Source organism: Columba livia, chromosome Z (genome assembly GCF_036013475.1).
Source record: "Columba livia isolate bColLiv1 breed racing homer chromosome Z, bColLiv1.pat.W.v2, whole genome shotgun sequence".
NCBI classification, from domain to species: Eukaryota; Metazoa; Chordata; class Aves; order Columbiformes; family Columbidae; genus Columba; species Columba livia.
In genome coordinates, this window is record NC_088642.1 from 59859591 (window position 1) to 59875408 (window position 15818).

At 39.4% G+C, this 15818-nt stretch overlaps 1 protein-coding gene across 5 annotated transcripts; it reads left to right on the forward strand.

The window, feature by feature from the left end:
• The first annotated feature begins 2315 nt into the window (after positions 1-2315).
• Positions 2316-15733, forward strand: CD274 (CD274 molecule). 5 transcript variants are annotated; one of them, XM_065046048.1, is made up of 10 exons: positions 2400-2447; positions 4242-4579; positions 4728-4786; positions 6324-6392; positions 7054-7407; positions 7894-8175; positions 9349-9459; positions 11985-12035; positions 12945-13010; positions 14729-15733. In XM_065046048.1, exons 4-10 carry the CDS (start codon positions 6338-6340, stop codon positions 14749-14751), a joined length of 942 nt encoding a protein of 313 aa, XP_064902120.1. In that variant the 5' UTR covers positions 2400-2447; positions 4242-4579; positions 4728-4786; positions 6324-6337; the 3' UTR covers positions 14752-15733. The 5 variants fall into 5 exon arrangements, with proteins under 5 accessions (XP_064902119.1, XP_064902121.1, XP_064902118.1 ...); XM_065046047.1 differs by lacking the exon at positions 4242-4579 and having other exon boundaries at positions 2316-2447; positions 4634-4786; XM_065046046.1 differs by lacking the exon at positions 4242-4579 and having other exon boundaries at positions 2350-2447.
• The last annotated feature ends 85 nt before the right edge of the window (positions 15734-15818 follow it).

A 15818-nucleotide genomic window follows, 5' to 3' on the forward strand; every position in this document is an offset into this window, starting at 1 on the left:
GATGGGGCAGGAATGATACCAGGTTCCTAGGTACATGAGTAGGTGTGAAGAGACACAGGTAGTTGGTCCTAATGCTTCCTTAAATGTTTATCAAATGTTTATCAAGTGGATCTTTGGTGGTACTGTGGGAAGATGACACTTCATTCCATTTCCCACCCTGCACTGGGAAGGTACCTGTGATTGATACTGTTCAATTGGCAATTCCTTTTACCCTGGCATTTGAACACTGATTCATCGGTGCAACAGGAAAAGGAGTTTAGGGTTTTCCTTTGATGACAGAGTTTATCTCAGTTCAATTAGGGTTACCAGATGGGTCCCCAATGAACACAAAGCAAGAAATCAAGTAATGGTGGGTTTTGAGTCCTTTTTACTCTGGTGGATAACTATAAACAAGAATGTAGACTGGGTATGTTAGTTATTATAACCAACAATGATTTATGAATGTTACTAGACAAGCAGTTAAAGGAATCGCTGAACAATTAGATGCTACTAGTAGAATGACGTGGAAAAATAGGATGGTCCTAGGTGGCAGAGAAAGGTGATACATGTGTAACTAGAGGTTTGCAAGGACTTAGAATTTTAGCAGAAGAATTGGCTGAGAATTCAGGAATAGATAGTCAGCTCTTGGGATTATTAGAATCTTGGTTTTGAAAATGGGAAGAAATTATACCTATTTTTACTTCTTTAATCATAGTAGCAGGAGCACTAACTGCATCATTCTGAGTGTCCGAGGACTTGGTTAACACCTTATTGAGAAAGCTCCATCAAAGCAAATGCCTTTAGGGCCACTGCAATACTCAGATAAAACGATGCTGCTAAAAGAACAAGAAGAAAGAAGCAACAGCAAACGCATAACTCCTGAATAAAGACGTGAAATCATGTTGTCTAGAATTGAAGCCACCTATAGAACTATACCATAAGAAAATGCAAAACAACAAAAATAAAAAATAAGGAGAGGAGGAAATTGTAAGGAATGTTTAATGAAGGAGTGCTGTTTTTACAAAACTGAGAACCTGGTGCCTGAACCCAGTGGGGAAGAAGGACCGAAAGATATCAGACTACTAATCCTTAATGTAAAACAAAGTCTCTTCCAACTAATCCCAGAACGCAAACTGATACTCGTATATACAAGTTAATCTAGGGGAAAGAGCAGCCGAAGAGCCAGGAACCCATATTTTAAATAGATTGATATAGGGAAAGCTATTTTTTGGATTAGATGAATGAAGTATGTAAACTGAGGCACACATTGGGTAGTCTTGTCAACCCTGCAGTACCCAGCCAATGGGCAACAGGGGAGGGAATTTGTGGCTGGGATTTGGGGGGGATATAAGCAGGGTTTTTTTGCCTTATTATGTGTGCCTACCTTTAGGTAGAACACCCAGTCTTGCAAAATCATTGTTAAAATATGCTTTGCTGAGTGATCCTGCCTGGGCCTATTACATTTGCAAGCTGTTTCCTACAGATGCTATGCAATCACTCAGATTTCCAGTCCTTTGACACCAGTCTTCCTTCACCTAAGTAGATTTCATCATGAAAGCCATCTATTTGGGGATCAAAGGATATTATTTCACCATGAAACTGTTTCCTGTTTGGAAAAGAAAAAAAAGACAAGCACCCATGATGCGTGAGCGATGTGCCGTGCCGCTCCTGCCACGTACCCCTTTTCCTGAGGTGTACTTCCTCTCTACTGTTATTTTATTGTATTTTGGTTTGTGTTATATTTTAGCTTCCAGGTTAAGAAAGGTAGTTGGAGAAGAAGGCTTTATGTGCAAGCAATTATTATTTTACCGTTTCAACCTAACAACTATTACTACTGGCTTATCAGGAGCAACTCTGTGGAGTGTCAAGAATGTTGCAGTTCAGTCCTAATGAAGAAGGGTAGTCTGTGCCTAAGCAGCCCTCCTGAAATTAGTAGGCTTTCAGGGTTGCTGAGATAAAGTTCAGGACCCAGATAATTTTGATTCCCGTGTCAGACATCTGGAACAAACCAGCGACTATCAATTCTTGGACATAGATGATAATAAAAATCCTAGTTTTTTTATTTGTGTTTTACAAACACTAAGGAATGAGCAAAGAGTGGCGGCGCTGCTCGCTTTCGGTTTTGTTTACCGAGAACCCGTGGCTTTTAGGAAAGGGAAAGGTCTGCCGGGAGGGCACCCCGACTGCAGCGCTGGGAAATACGGGCTGTGAGCACTGCGCCGGGGCTTTTCGTGCCGGCTTTCCGCGGAGTGCCGAACTGGGGAGGGCCTCCATCGTCAAACCCGCAGCGGGGGCGGGCGGGGAAAGCCGCGGCGGGGTCCGACGGCCCGGAGTCCAGGGGAGGGGGCGGAGCGGGGCGAGCCGGGCCGGGCTGAGGCGGGGCGGCCGTCGCCCCGCAGAGCCGCTGCGGCCGCCGACGGGAGCAGGTGCCGGGCGAGGTGGCCCGCAGTGCCCTGAGGGTCCGCCAGGTAGGGGCTAGGCGGGCAGGGGTCAGCCGGGAGGGTCTTTGCCCCACCAGCCCCCGGGTCCGCTGCCTGCGAGGGCGGGAGCGGGTGTTTCTTCGCCCCTAGACACCTGGAGGGGCAGGCGGCAAGGGGCGCAGGGACAGCATCCTTCAGGGAGAAAAGCTCCCGGGCAGGCTCCAGCAGCGGCATCTGCCGCTGCTGGAGCCTGCCCGGGAGCTTTTCTCCCTTAAGGTTGCTCCGATCATACGTTTTGCTTAAGGGTACCCGATGACAAGCAAGACGGAGCTATTCGTCTGGAAAATCTGTTGCAGAGCAGAGTTAAACAAAACCCCACTCCGCGGTATATAACTATGCTGTAAAACGTGGGCGCGTGTGTGTATATATTACTCTATATAAAACAAATGAAGAAAAAAAAAAAAAAAGGAAAAACCTGTCCTGGTCTTTTATTTGCTCCTAAGTTCTTAAATGGAAAAGCAACCCTGTGACCTCAAGGCAAGCAATGAAAAATTCATGACATTAAAAGCTAGCTACATCAATGGCTTCTGTGGTTTCACAGTCAGTATTTAACAAGTTTGTTTCAGTTTCTTTCTGTTGCTTGCCTTTTATTTCTTTCCCCCGTGGGAAAACATGGTTAAACCTGTAATCAGTGGAAATTAACCTTCATTGGTCTCACCTATTGTGGAAATCTACCTCCTCAATTTTGTAAGGTAGTTTCAGCTTATTAGAACCTGAATGTTACATTCAGCTATTCCATATACCACTGTTTCTGTGTTCCTCCCACACGTCAAGTAAAAAGGTTAATTCTTACCAGTTTTTTGTATTATGTGTATTTTCTTCCATGACAGTTACTGTGAGTGGGCTGTCAAGTATACAGAAGAAAATTTTTCCTGAAAACTTTTAAAGTGATCATTTCACAGTATTTTAACTCTTCTGGGAATCTCAGCTTCTTTTTTTTTTTTTTTTTTTTTTGAGATATGCAAAGACAACGTAAGTGGTGAACTTACACTGAAATGTATGTTTAAAGTTGTGTTTTGTGCTGTTGACCAGGTTATCCCACTATGGTCCACAAGGTAGTATAAGTACAATAGGAGTACATCCTTTGGCTTTTAATATTTATTTTTTTTTTCTGTATTCTTGAATGACTTCTATAATCAAGAAAAACACATAGCTTTTTGTTTTTTGATAAGCTAATGCATAGACATAACAACTTTTCTTGCACTACACCATGGCAAGGCAAGGAGCCTTCATTGTGCTCAAATCTTGGGGAGAGCGTATCTGTTCTTATCACTGACAAAGTCAGCAATGCTTTTGCCATTATTCTTAATTATGATCTCTGCAGAAATGAGTAAGTTGTGTAGAAATTTCTGGTTATTGTTAGCAGTTGTTGGCATTGTTTGAGATTAATACTATAGGGACCCTGAGTTTCTGTAGGTGGATGACTTCTTGCTACTGATGTTCCAAGGACTGTTGCTCACATATAGCTTTGATCAGATGATACGTTTCTTAAAATGCCTGTGGCATTTTATGCACTGATTTTCCCAACATTTCTGTCACTGGTTACAGTGAACCACTGTTAGCAATACAGAATTTTCCCTAGTGGGGAATTCTCCGATAGTGGGGAAGAAGTAGGTAGAGTTACATCAACATTTAAGTTCTGTTACAAGAAGTCTTTGGGCAAATAGTTCTGTTTTTCCTGTCTTCTTCATTTGATTGTGAGGGAAACATAGAGCAGCAATACTGAAAAGCATTTTGTAGAATGAGTATCTTTTTGCTTTTATAAATCTGTGTTTGCAATAGATGTCAGAAGCCAGCAGGAGGAGAGAAGAGGCGTTGTGGTAGCTTACGTAAGAAAAATAGTGAGAAGACTGCAGCTTGGGTAAAGATCTTTGATTGGCATCTAGGTCTTGGGCTGCTTCAGCTGGTCCAGCCAGAAGATCGGTTTGCTGAAGGTGAAACAGGAGAAGAGTCTGTAGTGGTTATTGCAGCAAGTTTCTTCATGTACATCTGGATTTGACCTGGACCTATTTTTTTTTTTTTCCTCTCTTTTTTGATTTTTCCTTTTTTTTTTTTTTTTTTCCTCTCTGAATGTGAAAAATTGAGTACAGCAGCATTCTTTATCACTCTTAAGGAATTTTGTAAGTAATCATTATACTTCCTTTGCATGTAGTAAGGCTTGTTTTCCTCTACAGTGGGAGAAAGCATGCAAATCAAGGTTCAGCAATTGCAGGATACAATCAAGGGTCTTAGAACCGTAAAGCTTACTTGCTGTCATCCATCTTCCAGGAGTTAATCAGGACACTTCTCCTGGAGTTCATACCGACATTCAGATTTCCTGACAAAAAGTAGGTAGGGGTTGCATACGTGGGTATGGGTTGCATACGTGGGTATGGGTTGCATATATGGGTATGGGTATCTTTCCATGACTGTAATGTATATGTTATTTGTTCCGAGCAGTGTCTCAGATACATATTCTACTTTTAAAAGTAGTGGAAACTGTTTTGGGGCTGAGTGTGCTGTAAGTCTGGCCATTCTGGCATGGTGAGTGCAGAGAGGTGCACACCTGTACACATCAGCCTCAGTGGCTTGCTCTTCTGCAGGCTTGCCTCTAGAGTAAGCGTGATCAGAGCGCATTTGCTAGATTGGTGTGCCTCTGTCTCATTTGAGGAGCTTTACTCTGGAGCTTAGCTAGTGCTCAGGACTGCTTGTCACTCAGGTGGTGGCATTGTGATGGAGGCACTCCCGTATGCACATCATGCATCAGTGGAAGCGGTAGGATTAGGCAGCAGTTTGCTTGTGCTTTTAAGAGCATCACTTGTGGCTGAGGAATGAATTGAGTACCTAACCGCATTAAGAAGCTTGCAATTTATTTATCAAGGAAACAGATCTTTCACCCTGAGGATCTTATTTGTATTTTCCTGTCCCTGTTAGCAGAACATCCTTTCATAATTGCTCATGTCTGCCTAGCAATGTATTAGATTTACTCAGTTTCTCAGTTCCATCTGTGTTGCCTTCTGCAAACCCGCTATTGGGATTGGATTTTTCTTGAGAGTAAGTTGAAAAATGATGGCAGTGTTTGATACTAGTACTGCTCTGACTTAAAATAGACACTTAACAAGTGCAGTCAGTGTGTGAAGGTTAAAGTGTATGAATCAACATTAATAAGTGTTTCACAGTCTTAAGGTGTTGTGTGGGAGTATAAAAGCTATGCCAATGAAGAGGGGGAAAACTGTCAGAAAATTGAAATAATTTACATATTTAGAGGTAACGCAGCAGAAAATCAAGACAACAGTTCTTGTTTGTAGGCTGTTTTTGTCACTGTTTTACAAAGGTATTAATGTGTAAATACTCATTAAGTGATTAATTACCACATTAATACTGTTCACAATATATGTCACTTCATTAACCCCATTGTAAGTACTGTGAGACCCATGTGTTATAACACAGGGTATATTTGCAGTATGTTAAAGTAAGGTAAAGAGGTGGTGAAAGACTAAGGTCTATTTCTTCCACTGAACTCATGTAGAAAACTCCTCCATTCTCCTTCTTGAAGGAGCAACACTCCCTTCTGCAGTTTAGGGGAACAATTGGGTAAGTATTTGTCGACTAATTGACAGATAGTGATAAAGCATATATTTTGCCATAACCAAGGGCAGATGTTTAAAGCAAGTAAAATTAGATGTTCTTCCTGGACACATGCAGAAAGCTTTCTGCCTGATTATCTACTGTAATTAAAGGTGCAATTTTGTCTTGTTTTCACCTAAAGTGGAATTAAATGCCTTCTGTCCAGTTCTTTGTATGGAGTGACTACCATGTGTGTTTTACGGTGCAAATTAGAAAATGAACAGATATTTATATTTGTCTATTATTTTATCATTCTAGGTTCTATCTAGATCATGGAAAAGCCTTTGGTTTTGTATATATTTTTATTCTACTGGCATTTCCTAAATGGTAAGAAGCTGACTTGTAAGAAGTAGTAGAATGTTTAAGTATGTTTTCTTTCCATGTATAAGCACAAAAATGTTAATTTCTCTGTTTTCCTTCAGTTCCAAGTGTTTGGGTTTCTTAATGTTTTAAATAAAATTATCTTAGCATGCTTTTACATTAAACGGTATATGTATGCTTAGTATGTGTGCTTTGACAGGGGGCCAGGTTCAAACCCCTGTCAATGTTTTGGTATAGACACCATTTGAGAAAAGGTACCATTTGTATTAAACAAAGCTTTATTTGTACTGTCAACCTGGGAATTGTCATTTATTTGTTAATGTTGTGTGTAAAAACGATTGACATTTATATAAACAGGACATTCCCATCTGAAACACTAACAATTGCCTGTTACCGTGGCTGTGTTCTGAAAGCAACATCTGGTGAGCTCTGCACACACATTTGCCTGTTTTTAGTACAGCCTCACACTGTGTGCACACTGTGTTTGCAGGTGCAAATGGCCCAGTTTGTCCCAAACTTGGGCAAGTGCATGCAAAACCATTTTACTTTTCTGACCAGGGCAGATACTTTTCATCCCTAAAGTGTCCTATGTATATGGTAAGACGTGACTTTGAAGATTAGGCTTATGACTGGAAAATAATATTTTCTTCCAAATTTTGTTTTTCAGCTCTGTTCACGGTTGAAGCTCCACAGTCACTCTACACTGTGGAACATGGGAACAATGTGACCATGGAGTGCACATTCCCAGTGAATGGGAAATTAAAGTTTAGAGATTTAAGTGTCAGCTGGGAAAAGAATGATGAGAAAAAGAAGCAGGTTTATGCACTTCTCGAAGGAGTGGAAGACTTCAAAAGCCAGCACAGTGATTTTAAGGGAAGAATAAAATTGTTGAAAGAGAATCTGCATTTGGGACAGTCTCTCCTTCAGATCACTGGCGTGAAGCTCAGAGATGCAGGGGTTTATCGCTGTGTTATTGGCTATGGGGGAGCCGACTACAAGGCCATCAATCTGAAAGTTACGGGTGAGAGTGCTACTGCAGGAGGTTCAGTGCTATCTGATACTGTTAAAGGATTTCAAAGAAGTCCCTGAAGTAAGGCATATCTGGTCTCACATTTAAAGAAACCTCTCCAGAGACAGGAGCTGCCTCATGGCTGTTGCACAGCTGTACGCCTTTGTGTTTCTGTCTTGGTTAGACCCATGTTCTGTCCTCTATTTTGCATAATGACATATGAGGAATAGTGTTGCAAAACCATTTAGACAGGACAAAGACCAGAAAGCTAATGCAATTTTCTTTAACAGTGTCAAAATTATAATAAATCCTGTGCCTCCAGTTACCACAGGGAGACTAAATAGTGATATTTACTTTTTCTGTGAGGATAATTATTTACGAAATCCAAGCTGACATACAGAAACCTAGCCCAGAGGCTGTGGGTAATGAACAGGTGTCTTGCTAAATATGCCGTTCTTCTAGCTTCCTACCAGTAATAACTTTTTTCCATTTGTTTAGCTCCTTATAGAACTATAACCCAAGGAGTGGTGAGCACAGGAGAGAACAAGTGGAAGTTGACGTGTCAGTCAGAAGGATACCCACAAGCTGAAGTGATATGGCAAAACGGAGAATATGAAGATTTGACTGATAAGGCAAACACAAGTTATGAAACTGGAAGTGACCAGCTGTATCGTGTGACAAGCACCCTCACAGTCAAAAGTAGGATAGATGAGATTTTTTACTGTATATTCTGGAATAAAGAGCTTCAAGAAAATACATCTGCCATTTTACATATAGAAGGTAACATTTCTAAATTTCATTTATGGTAATACACTTCAAAGTTCTATGTCATTTTGTCCCCATTGAATCAGCCGTGATTTGTTTCTCTTTCCTATTTAATTTTGGAAAGGCTAAAAAGAAATACCGGTGTTGTTAAGTTTTGCTGTTAGTGTACACTTCAACCATATGAACATGTTCATCATGCACGGGTGGACGGAATTCAAGGATGGAAATTTTGCATGACCTACAGTCTCATGAAAATTGAGTCTGAGTGTTAAAAATTTCCATTATTTGAAAAGCATGTAGCTCAGAGCCTAGAAATAAAATCGTCCAAGAATGTTCAGTTGTACAATATGGTCTTTTTCTGTCACTACAGCCTTTGCTTTGAGCATATTTAAATTTAACAAATTGTACACAATTTTTTTTTCTTTCTTATGAAATCTCTATTGAAGGAAGATGCACAAACAGAGACCTTTTAATTGGGTACCACCCATACTGCTTTTGCTTTTGGTTATTCTTTTAACTTCTGCATTTTACCCTGTTATGTTTGCACAAGGTTTCAACCACTGCAGACCTGATCCAACTCAAAAATAATATTTCTGTTTATTAGATTGTTATCTGGCCAAGTAATTTCCCTGCTCCTGTTCACCATGGAGTTTTAAAAATGCCTATGTCTGGCACACTTTTTGGGACTGACAAGGGGTGGAAACAGGCAGCTGAGGGTAAGAAAGCCAAGTCATCCTTTCAGTGACTGGTGAGCAGGCAATTTTGTTTTTAACAAGAGGTGCCTCTGGGATTCATGGAGGTCACTTACCCTTTGCATTCAGAGCTTTACCAGATGAAAGGGACTCTCTGTTCTCTTTCTCAAGCAGCTGTTTCCTGTAAGTCCTGATGGGAAGCTAAGCTAGATATAACACTTTGTACCTTGGTCATAAGCAGGATGTGTGACAGGAATCAAAGGCGCTATCATGTGGAATGCAGGAGGAGAAGATAAATATGAATATGTGCTTTTTTTTCCTTTATTGGGATGAGATAAAGTAGAGTGCATCATCAGCACCTGACCTTAGACACAATGTAAAGTGCTGTAATGATGTCTGAACTGCTCACAGCAAACACAGTATGGTGAAATTGAAAGAAAAAGGGAGAAGCTTATGCAATTATGTAATGTCTTTCCCACATTTGTTTTTCTCAAAGATTCAGGTGATGGTGTTATGTGGACTGAGAGCAGACGCTTCACTGGAGCAATTCTCATTGTGACTGCTTTCTTTGGATCAGCACTTCTATTTATGCTCTGCGTAAGAAAAGGTATTCAAATTATTTATTTTAGTGTATCTCAGTTATTAATCTATTCTGTTAATTCAACCTTGCAGAGGTGGAATGAGGTAATAAGAGTCTGCCTTAGATATTTTATCCTGAAACCACTAACTTTTTACCATATTGTTTATTTATTTTTCTTTATCTGACTTGTTTAAATACTAGCAAGTCAGCAGGGTGGAACGGGTTGTCAGCCCTGCACAAACCACTTACCCAGGCATCTCTGTTTTCTTACAGGTAATGATATAGATAGTAAGATTAGTGTCTAACCTGTTCAAACATCAAAGTACAGCTTATGTACCTACTGGAAATAGCAATTTCCTGTTCTGGGGTTCCCTTTGACTGGGGACCAGAATGCTTTGAACAGACAGGGCACTGGAGATGTTTTATGTTTGTGGGGTTTTTTTCCTGCATTCTCTGAAAAATTTCACTGAACTATGAGCACATGTATTTTTAAGTATTCTAATTGTTAAGAATTCTACATATATGATTATTCTGGTTAAAGCACCATAAAGATTGTGAGCTACAGATGAAATTATATATCCAAGGTTTTGAGTCTGAGAGACTCTTCACAAGACGGAATATTCGCACTGTGGCTTCATACTACTTGATTCACTTCCTTGTTAATTTTGGAGCTTTTTCAGTCCACTTCACTGACTTGAATTGGGCATTTTCAGGATCACAGTATCCTGAAGAGCTAAAGCATGGGTGGTACTTGCGAGGTAACCAAACTTGCTAGGTAACCAAAGAAAAATCTTGTAGAAATAATTTTTAGGGTATCTGGGTGTGCAAAGAATATAGTTTGTGCCCAAATTAAAGAAAAAGTGTTTGAAATGTTTCAGGTTTCTTAACCTGAAATCAGTACTGTTACTTTATTTTCTTTTTAAATTCCCTGGGAAGAAGTTAAGTGTGTTTAAGCATTTTATAGTCAGGGGTATTTTTTACTCTTCATTTTAACAGATGCAATAACGTCATGCAGGTCTCAGAACATCCGTAGGATTAACTTCAAAGTGTCAAAAGGAAAGTGTTTTTTGCTGACAATTCTGATTTTGCCCAGAACTCTTCCTTCTGAATGACAAATTTTTTTCCAAATAAGTTTTTTTGTGCATTTGTTTGTTGTTGTTGCTTATTGTTTTTCTTTGTTTGTTTGGTTTTGGTCAAGTTGTCTGCAGACAGAAAGTACAAGAGTCATTGAAGCTGCTGTAGTACTCTTAGCATTATAGTATCACACTGACATGATCCTGTAAATTTTTACCACAAATTCTCCAAAAAACCTGAACAAGATAGCTGACTAAATGCTCCTCTTGAAATTCTTTAATTTTACAGGAGATATAAATGTGTGTAGCTAGTACAAAATTCATCTGGAACTAATGCAAAGGCTTGTTGCGCCATCTTTTCAAGTGGTATCTCAAAAGCTTTGACACTAAGAGAGGTGTACTTCCTGAGGCAGAATAGCAGAACTGTTGGTTTTCCTATCTACCAGCTCTCATTTCCACAGTGAAAACCAGAAACAGCCCTAATTTCTGTCTGAGTATTACACAAAACCATCTATGAGCAAAATCTACACTGAGTGTTCATGTTCAACTTCCATAAAATAAATACAACATAGAACTGAATGTGGATATTCAGTGGTTTCATCACAAACTCATCTTGTGCATTGGCTATAGAAACATGGCCCAGGAGAAGTGTTCATAAGCCTAAGAGGCTTGCATGTGATGCTAACAGGCTGCAGAAGACCTGTAGATAACCCTGCATGTATATACTTGTCTGAAGAACATTATAGAAATAGGAGCAGAATATGAAAGTGGAAGAAGAGAGAGCAAAATCCTTGACTTCTCAGAAGATTCCCATCTGGGGATTTCAGTGAAGATCAGAATTTTCCTAGGTTGTTGAGTAATATTTATTGTTTTTCTCTATACATGAGAATGTATATACGTGTAATAATGTATGTGATTATCCTGATTATGTTATATATGTGTTTGTGTGTGTGATAAACCACAAGCTGATTCAGAAGCTAAAGTAATACGGGCAGTTTGTGGTGGTGTTTGTTTATTTGTTTTGGGGGGTGGCGGTGTTTGTTTTGTTTTGTTTGTTGTGATTTGTTTGTTTGTTTGTTTTTAAGCAGGCTGTCCTAGATTATGATTTCAGAATATGGGCTTTTATCCCTTCAAAAAGCACTGAGAAGGTGGTCCCTTTCTTGTTCCCTTTTACCTATTATGTTCAAATTCTGGGTGAAAAATTACAATGGAAAATCACGTGAACAAGTATTTTCCAGTGATGCTAGTGTATAGTATCAATTAATTCTGTCTTAGGAATGACAAAAGGAAACTGGAAAGGAAAACTGACATACTGTGAGCACTGAAGAATATACTTTAAAGTCTTTGAAGAAATTGTTTTTAGAACCCCTGATTATATTGTAGTATGTGTGCCCTTCCCATTAGTGTGCTTAAGCCCAATTTAGATCTAAAGTAAGTATTTTGTTTTCTTTTTGATTTTTCTCTCTTATTTTCTTTCAGCTGGAGCACATATGGACAACAGGACACGTGCAACTTGTTCATCAATAGCAAGTATGTACATACAGCATAAACATAGCTCAGTGTGATTCTTGTGGGAATAATTGCTTGAGAATTCACTTTGTAAGCTGACAAACAAATGCAGATTTACATTCAACTTTCATTTTGCTATCTACTTCTCATTTATGTAACAACTATAATTTACAAAAGAGTGACTTTTCATTACTATGTCAGCTCTTGAAAGGAAATTACGAAAGAAAGCATACTTGTTTCAGGAGCAGATGCAGTCCTGGTATGCAAAAGAAAAGGACAGTGTGGTGTGCTGTGTTTTGGAAAGTCCGTGACAGGATGGGACATGCTCCCTGGAGCATATACCTGAGGATGACAGCACATCCTGGTGTGCAGACGCTGTGTTCAAATTTGAGCCATGTTGGCATGGTGCTGTAGTTTTCTCCAGTATTATAGTGAGGGTCTTCAACACAACATTAAGGACACAGGATTTGGCTCTGATGAGAGAAACACAGCAAAAGCTTCAGCTTCCATAACTGTTTCTTTTTCATCCCATTGAAATACTGATGCTATTTGCTATAAGCAAAGCTCAGTGAATATCCAGAACCACCATGACAGTGAGAAATGGAGGAGGTTTTTGCTTTCTTTCTTTTTTTTTTTTTTTTTTCCTAAGTTGTTGTATGGTTTTATTTGGTGAGAACTTCAAATGGAAGTGCAGTGTGAGTGTTAACTCATAATGACAGTTGTGGTTTTATTTCCCCCTAAGAAAATCTCCCTTGAGAATATTTGTGCAAAATGGACACAATATTCAGTATTAATCTCTTCTCCTGATCGGCATTTAAGTCACCTAGTTTCTGGGCAGCCCAAGATAGCAGCTTTTAACCAAAATTTATCACTGTGTGAAAAGTTTAAGCTATGCTGACTCTTATCTGTATGTATGTCATTTGTTTAAAGAGCTGTCAAAAGATAAGAATACACATGACTGCAGAGATACTTCTTTTGAAGAAGAAGAGCTGAAATGTAAGTATAAATGATAAAGGGAAAAATAGTCGCAAATTGCACACAGCATAGATCATTCATGATCATCAGAGCCTTGATTCATAGCTGGTTTATTTAGTCACTTGTTTCAACAGACAAAGCCTTCAAGAGAAGTACAGCCTCCCATTTTCTGTCTTAGAAACTCACTGTCATGAGTCATTATGTACTGGAAGTTGTATCAAATAATTAATCTGGTTTTAAAAATGAAAAGCCATGTGAAGGAAGAAGTGATGTGAAGATATATAATAACCCAAATTAGTCTTTTCCCTAGCTCACACTTTTGCTACAGAAACAGTTGTTACAGCACAACTGAAGGCGTGGTGATGGCAATAGGGAGGGTGACCTTAACCCCTCACAGATGCTCAAGAAAGTTTTAAGATGTGAGATTGTGTCTCAGCAAAGCAAGAAAATAAATGATCAAATCTTTGAAATCTCTGAAAACATACTGTGGTGTGGAACAGAAGGGTGCAGTTATTGAGGTTTTTCTTTCACGCTCTTGCTGACTTCTAAAGCACTTAAGTGAATTACATCCCAAATCCCTCCCTGCTACACTGTAGTGTAGCAAACATAAACAAAGGTAAGCCCGCTGGTCCTGCAGGTACAGATCTCCAAGTCAAAGAGATCTCCCACCTGGGGTTACGCTGCCAGGGACACCACCTGTCATCCTCTACTGCAGGGTGACAATAAACTGCAGCAAATTCTCTCTATTAGCCCCCCACCCTCCCCACGAAGGAAAGTGCATGGGAGGAAAAGGGAGAGAGACTTACAAGTTGGAAAGTTAAAAATGCTTTACTAATACTACTAGTAAACACAGAAAATAATGCAAAATACACAGAACCAACACTGAATTTCCTGGGGTTGCACAGCAGCCCCGCGGTGGAGCTGGTGTCGCTCCAGCGGCTGCAGGGCAGGCACCTGGAAGTCCTGGGCTGGATTCCGCAGCACACCTGAACTGGATTTAGGGATGCACAGACTGGAACGGGGCCGAGGATTGAAAGCGTAGTAAGCAGGGTCTTCTTCAGATACCAGACATGGGCAAAGAACACAAGTAGCTTGCGATCTCCCACTTTCATACGGTGTATGACGTGTATGGGATGGAATACCTAGCTGGTCAGTTTGGGTCACCTGTTCTGTCTGCATCTCCCTGCAAGTATGACCCCCTCACTTACAGGATGTGCAAAATTTATCAGCGACTTTGGCTGCCATAGCAATAAGGATGAACCTGGGCCTTTTCTGCATTCTATTCCTGCTGTTTTCAGCTCTGGAGGAAATACTGTCCAAAAAACATGCAGCAGTTACTTAGAAGAACTTAGCTGAAAGTAAATTTCACTAAAAAGGATTGGTCTTATTTTAAACAAAACCAGAACATGAACAGATAGACCACTGAACGTATCTGAAAGTCTTTAAAAGAAGATTTTAAAAGAATGGGGGACCTCAGACACAACAATTTCAGGGTATTTGCTGAAGAGCACTTCCCACCATTGTATTTGAACTATCATTTTATTTCCTTCCATGATCATCTTCTTTTTCTATTTGAGATTTTTATTAATTTCATTTTACATCTTTAATTTTTACAATGGAGGAATTTTTTTTTTGGTACCTCCAAACTCTGGGAAAGAGTCCCAAAGCCGTGAAATGTTCTGTGTCTTCATAACTTTGTAATTTGATTTTTTTTTTAAACATAATTCTTCCTTTTACAGGTAAGAAAATGGAGAAGACCTAAAGAAAAGAAGGGAAGCATTTTTTCCTCTGTGGTGAAAGTTTGACAGCTCAGGTGTTATGTGTTCTGTATATTAATGGGGATATTAATTATTTGTTTTTACTCTGTGATGGCAATCTTCTTTCATATTGTTGTAACTCAGGAAAAACTGCAATGAAGTTAACAGAATTATTACAGCATAAAAAGTCCTTGGATTCAGGCTTCTGTAGATGTGACTAAGTATGAAGGTATTTATTTAAATATCCAGGTTTCTGCGGTCTCAAGTTTATGCACTTTTGAAGACATACTTCATTAAAAACATCTTTAAGGTAAAGCACTTTAGGTCTGTGACCACCCTGAATTTCACAGTTAGTTCTTGAGCAGGCCATCTTCTGGACCTGCTTTTTTCTTTCCCTGCCTGAGCTCTCAGTTACCTGCAGAGATTTTGTTTTCCATCTTATGAAGAAATTTTTCAATGTTTTGATCCTTGTAAGAGTAAACAGTGCAGCAAGACAAGCTACTGCACAGTCAGGGCATTTTCTGTCCCTCCTGTGGATCTTCAAATACTAGATACTCACAGCTAAACCTGAAATAGATGCTGTAACCCTTTTGGCAACTACAGTTTGGAAATTATTGCGGAACTTCTTGATTACTTTCTCTGAAAAGTGTTTCAGGGATTTTATTTCCTTGTGATACAGCTGGGACTACTGGTTTATTGGTCATTACTATTCTGATTCACCATTTGGGGATAATGCAACTCATCGGATATCCAGGAAGAACAGCTTTTGATTTGGACTGTCCTTTTGTTCATCATGAAATATATGCTCATGTGATTACTTAAGAAATCCTAGGGAACATGCTCCTGGATCCCATTTCTTAAGCTATTGCTTTTTTTTTACATTTTGCTAAGCGCATAGCTGCTTTTTTTTGGTCATACTCAGATGAAAGTTATTTATTACAATGCTATTCACAATTATATTTTTGTAATAAAATACGTTTTGGTTTTCTTGTGTTTTTTTCTTTTCTCTTTGAGTTGTTAATAAGTAGTGTCAATACTACTTGTGCTTTTTCTGGAAAAATCAGGTATCTAA

Bases quoted from the DNA above. Each gene is read 5' to 3' on its own strand.
- CD274 (XM_065046047.1), top strand. From the start codon at position 6,338: ATGGAAAAGCCTTTGGTTTTGTATATATTTTTATTCTACTGGCATTTC. The intron at 6,393-7,053 runs GTAAGAAGCTGA...TTTGTTTTTCAG, and splicing joins CTACTGGCATTTCCTAAATG to CTCTGTTCACGGTTGAAGCT. The intron at 12,036-12,944 runs GTATGTACATAC...ATTTGTTTAAAG, and splicing joins AACTTGTTCATCAATAGCAA to AGCTGTCAAAAGATAAGAAT.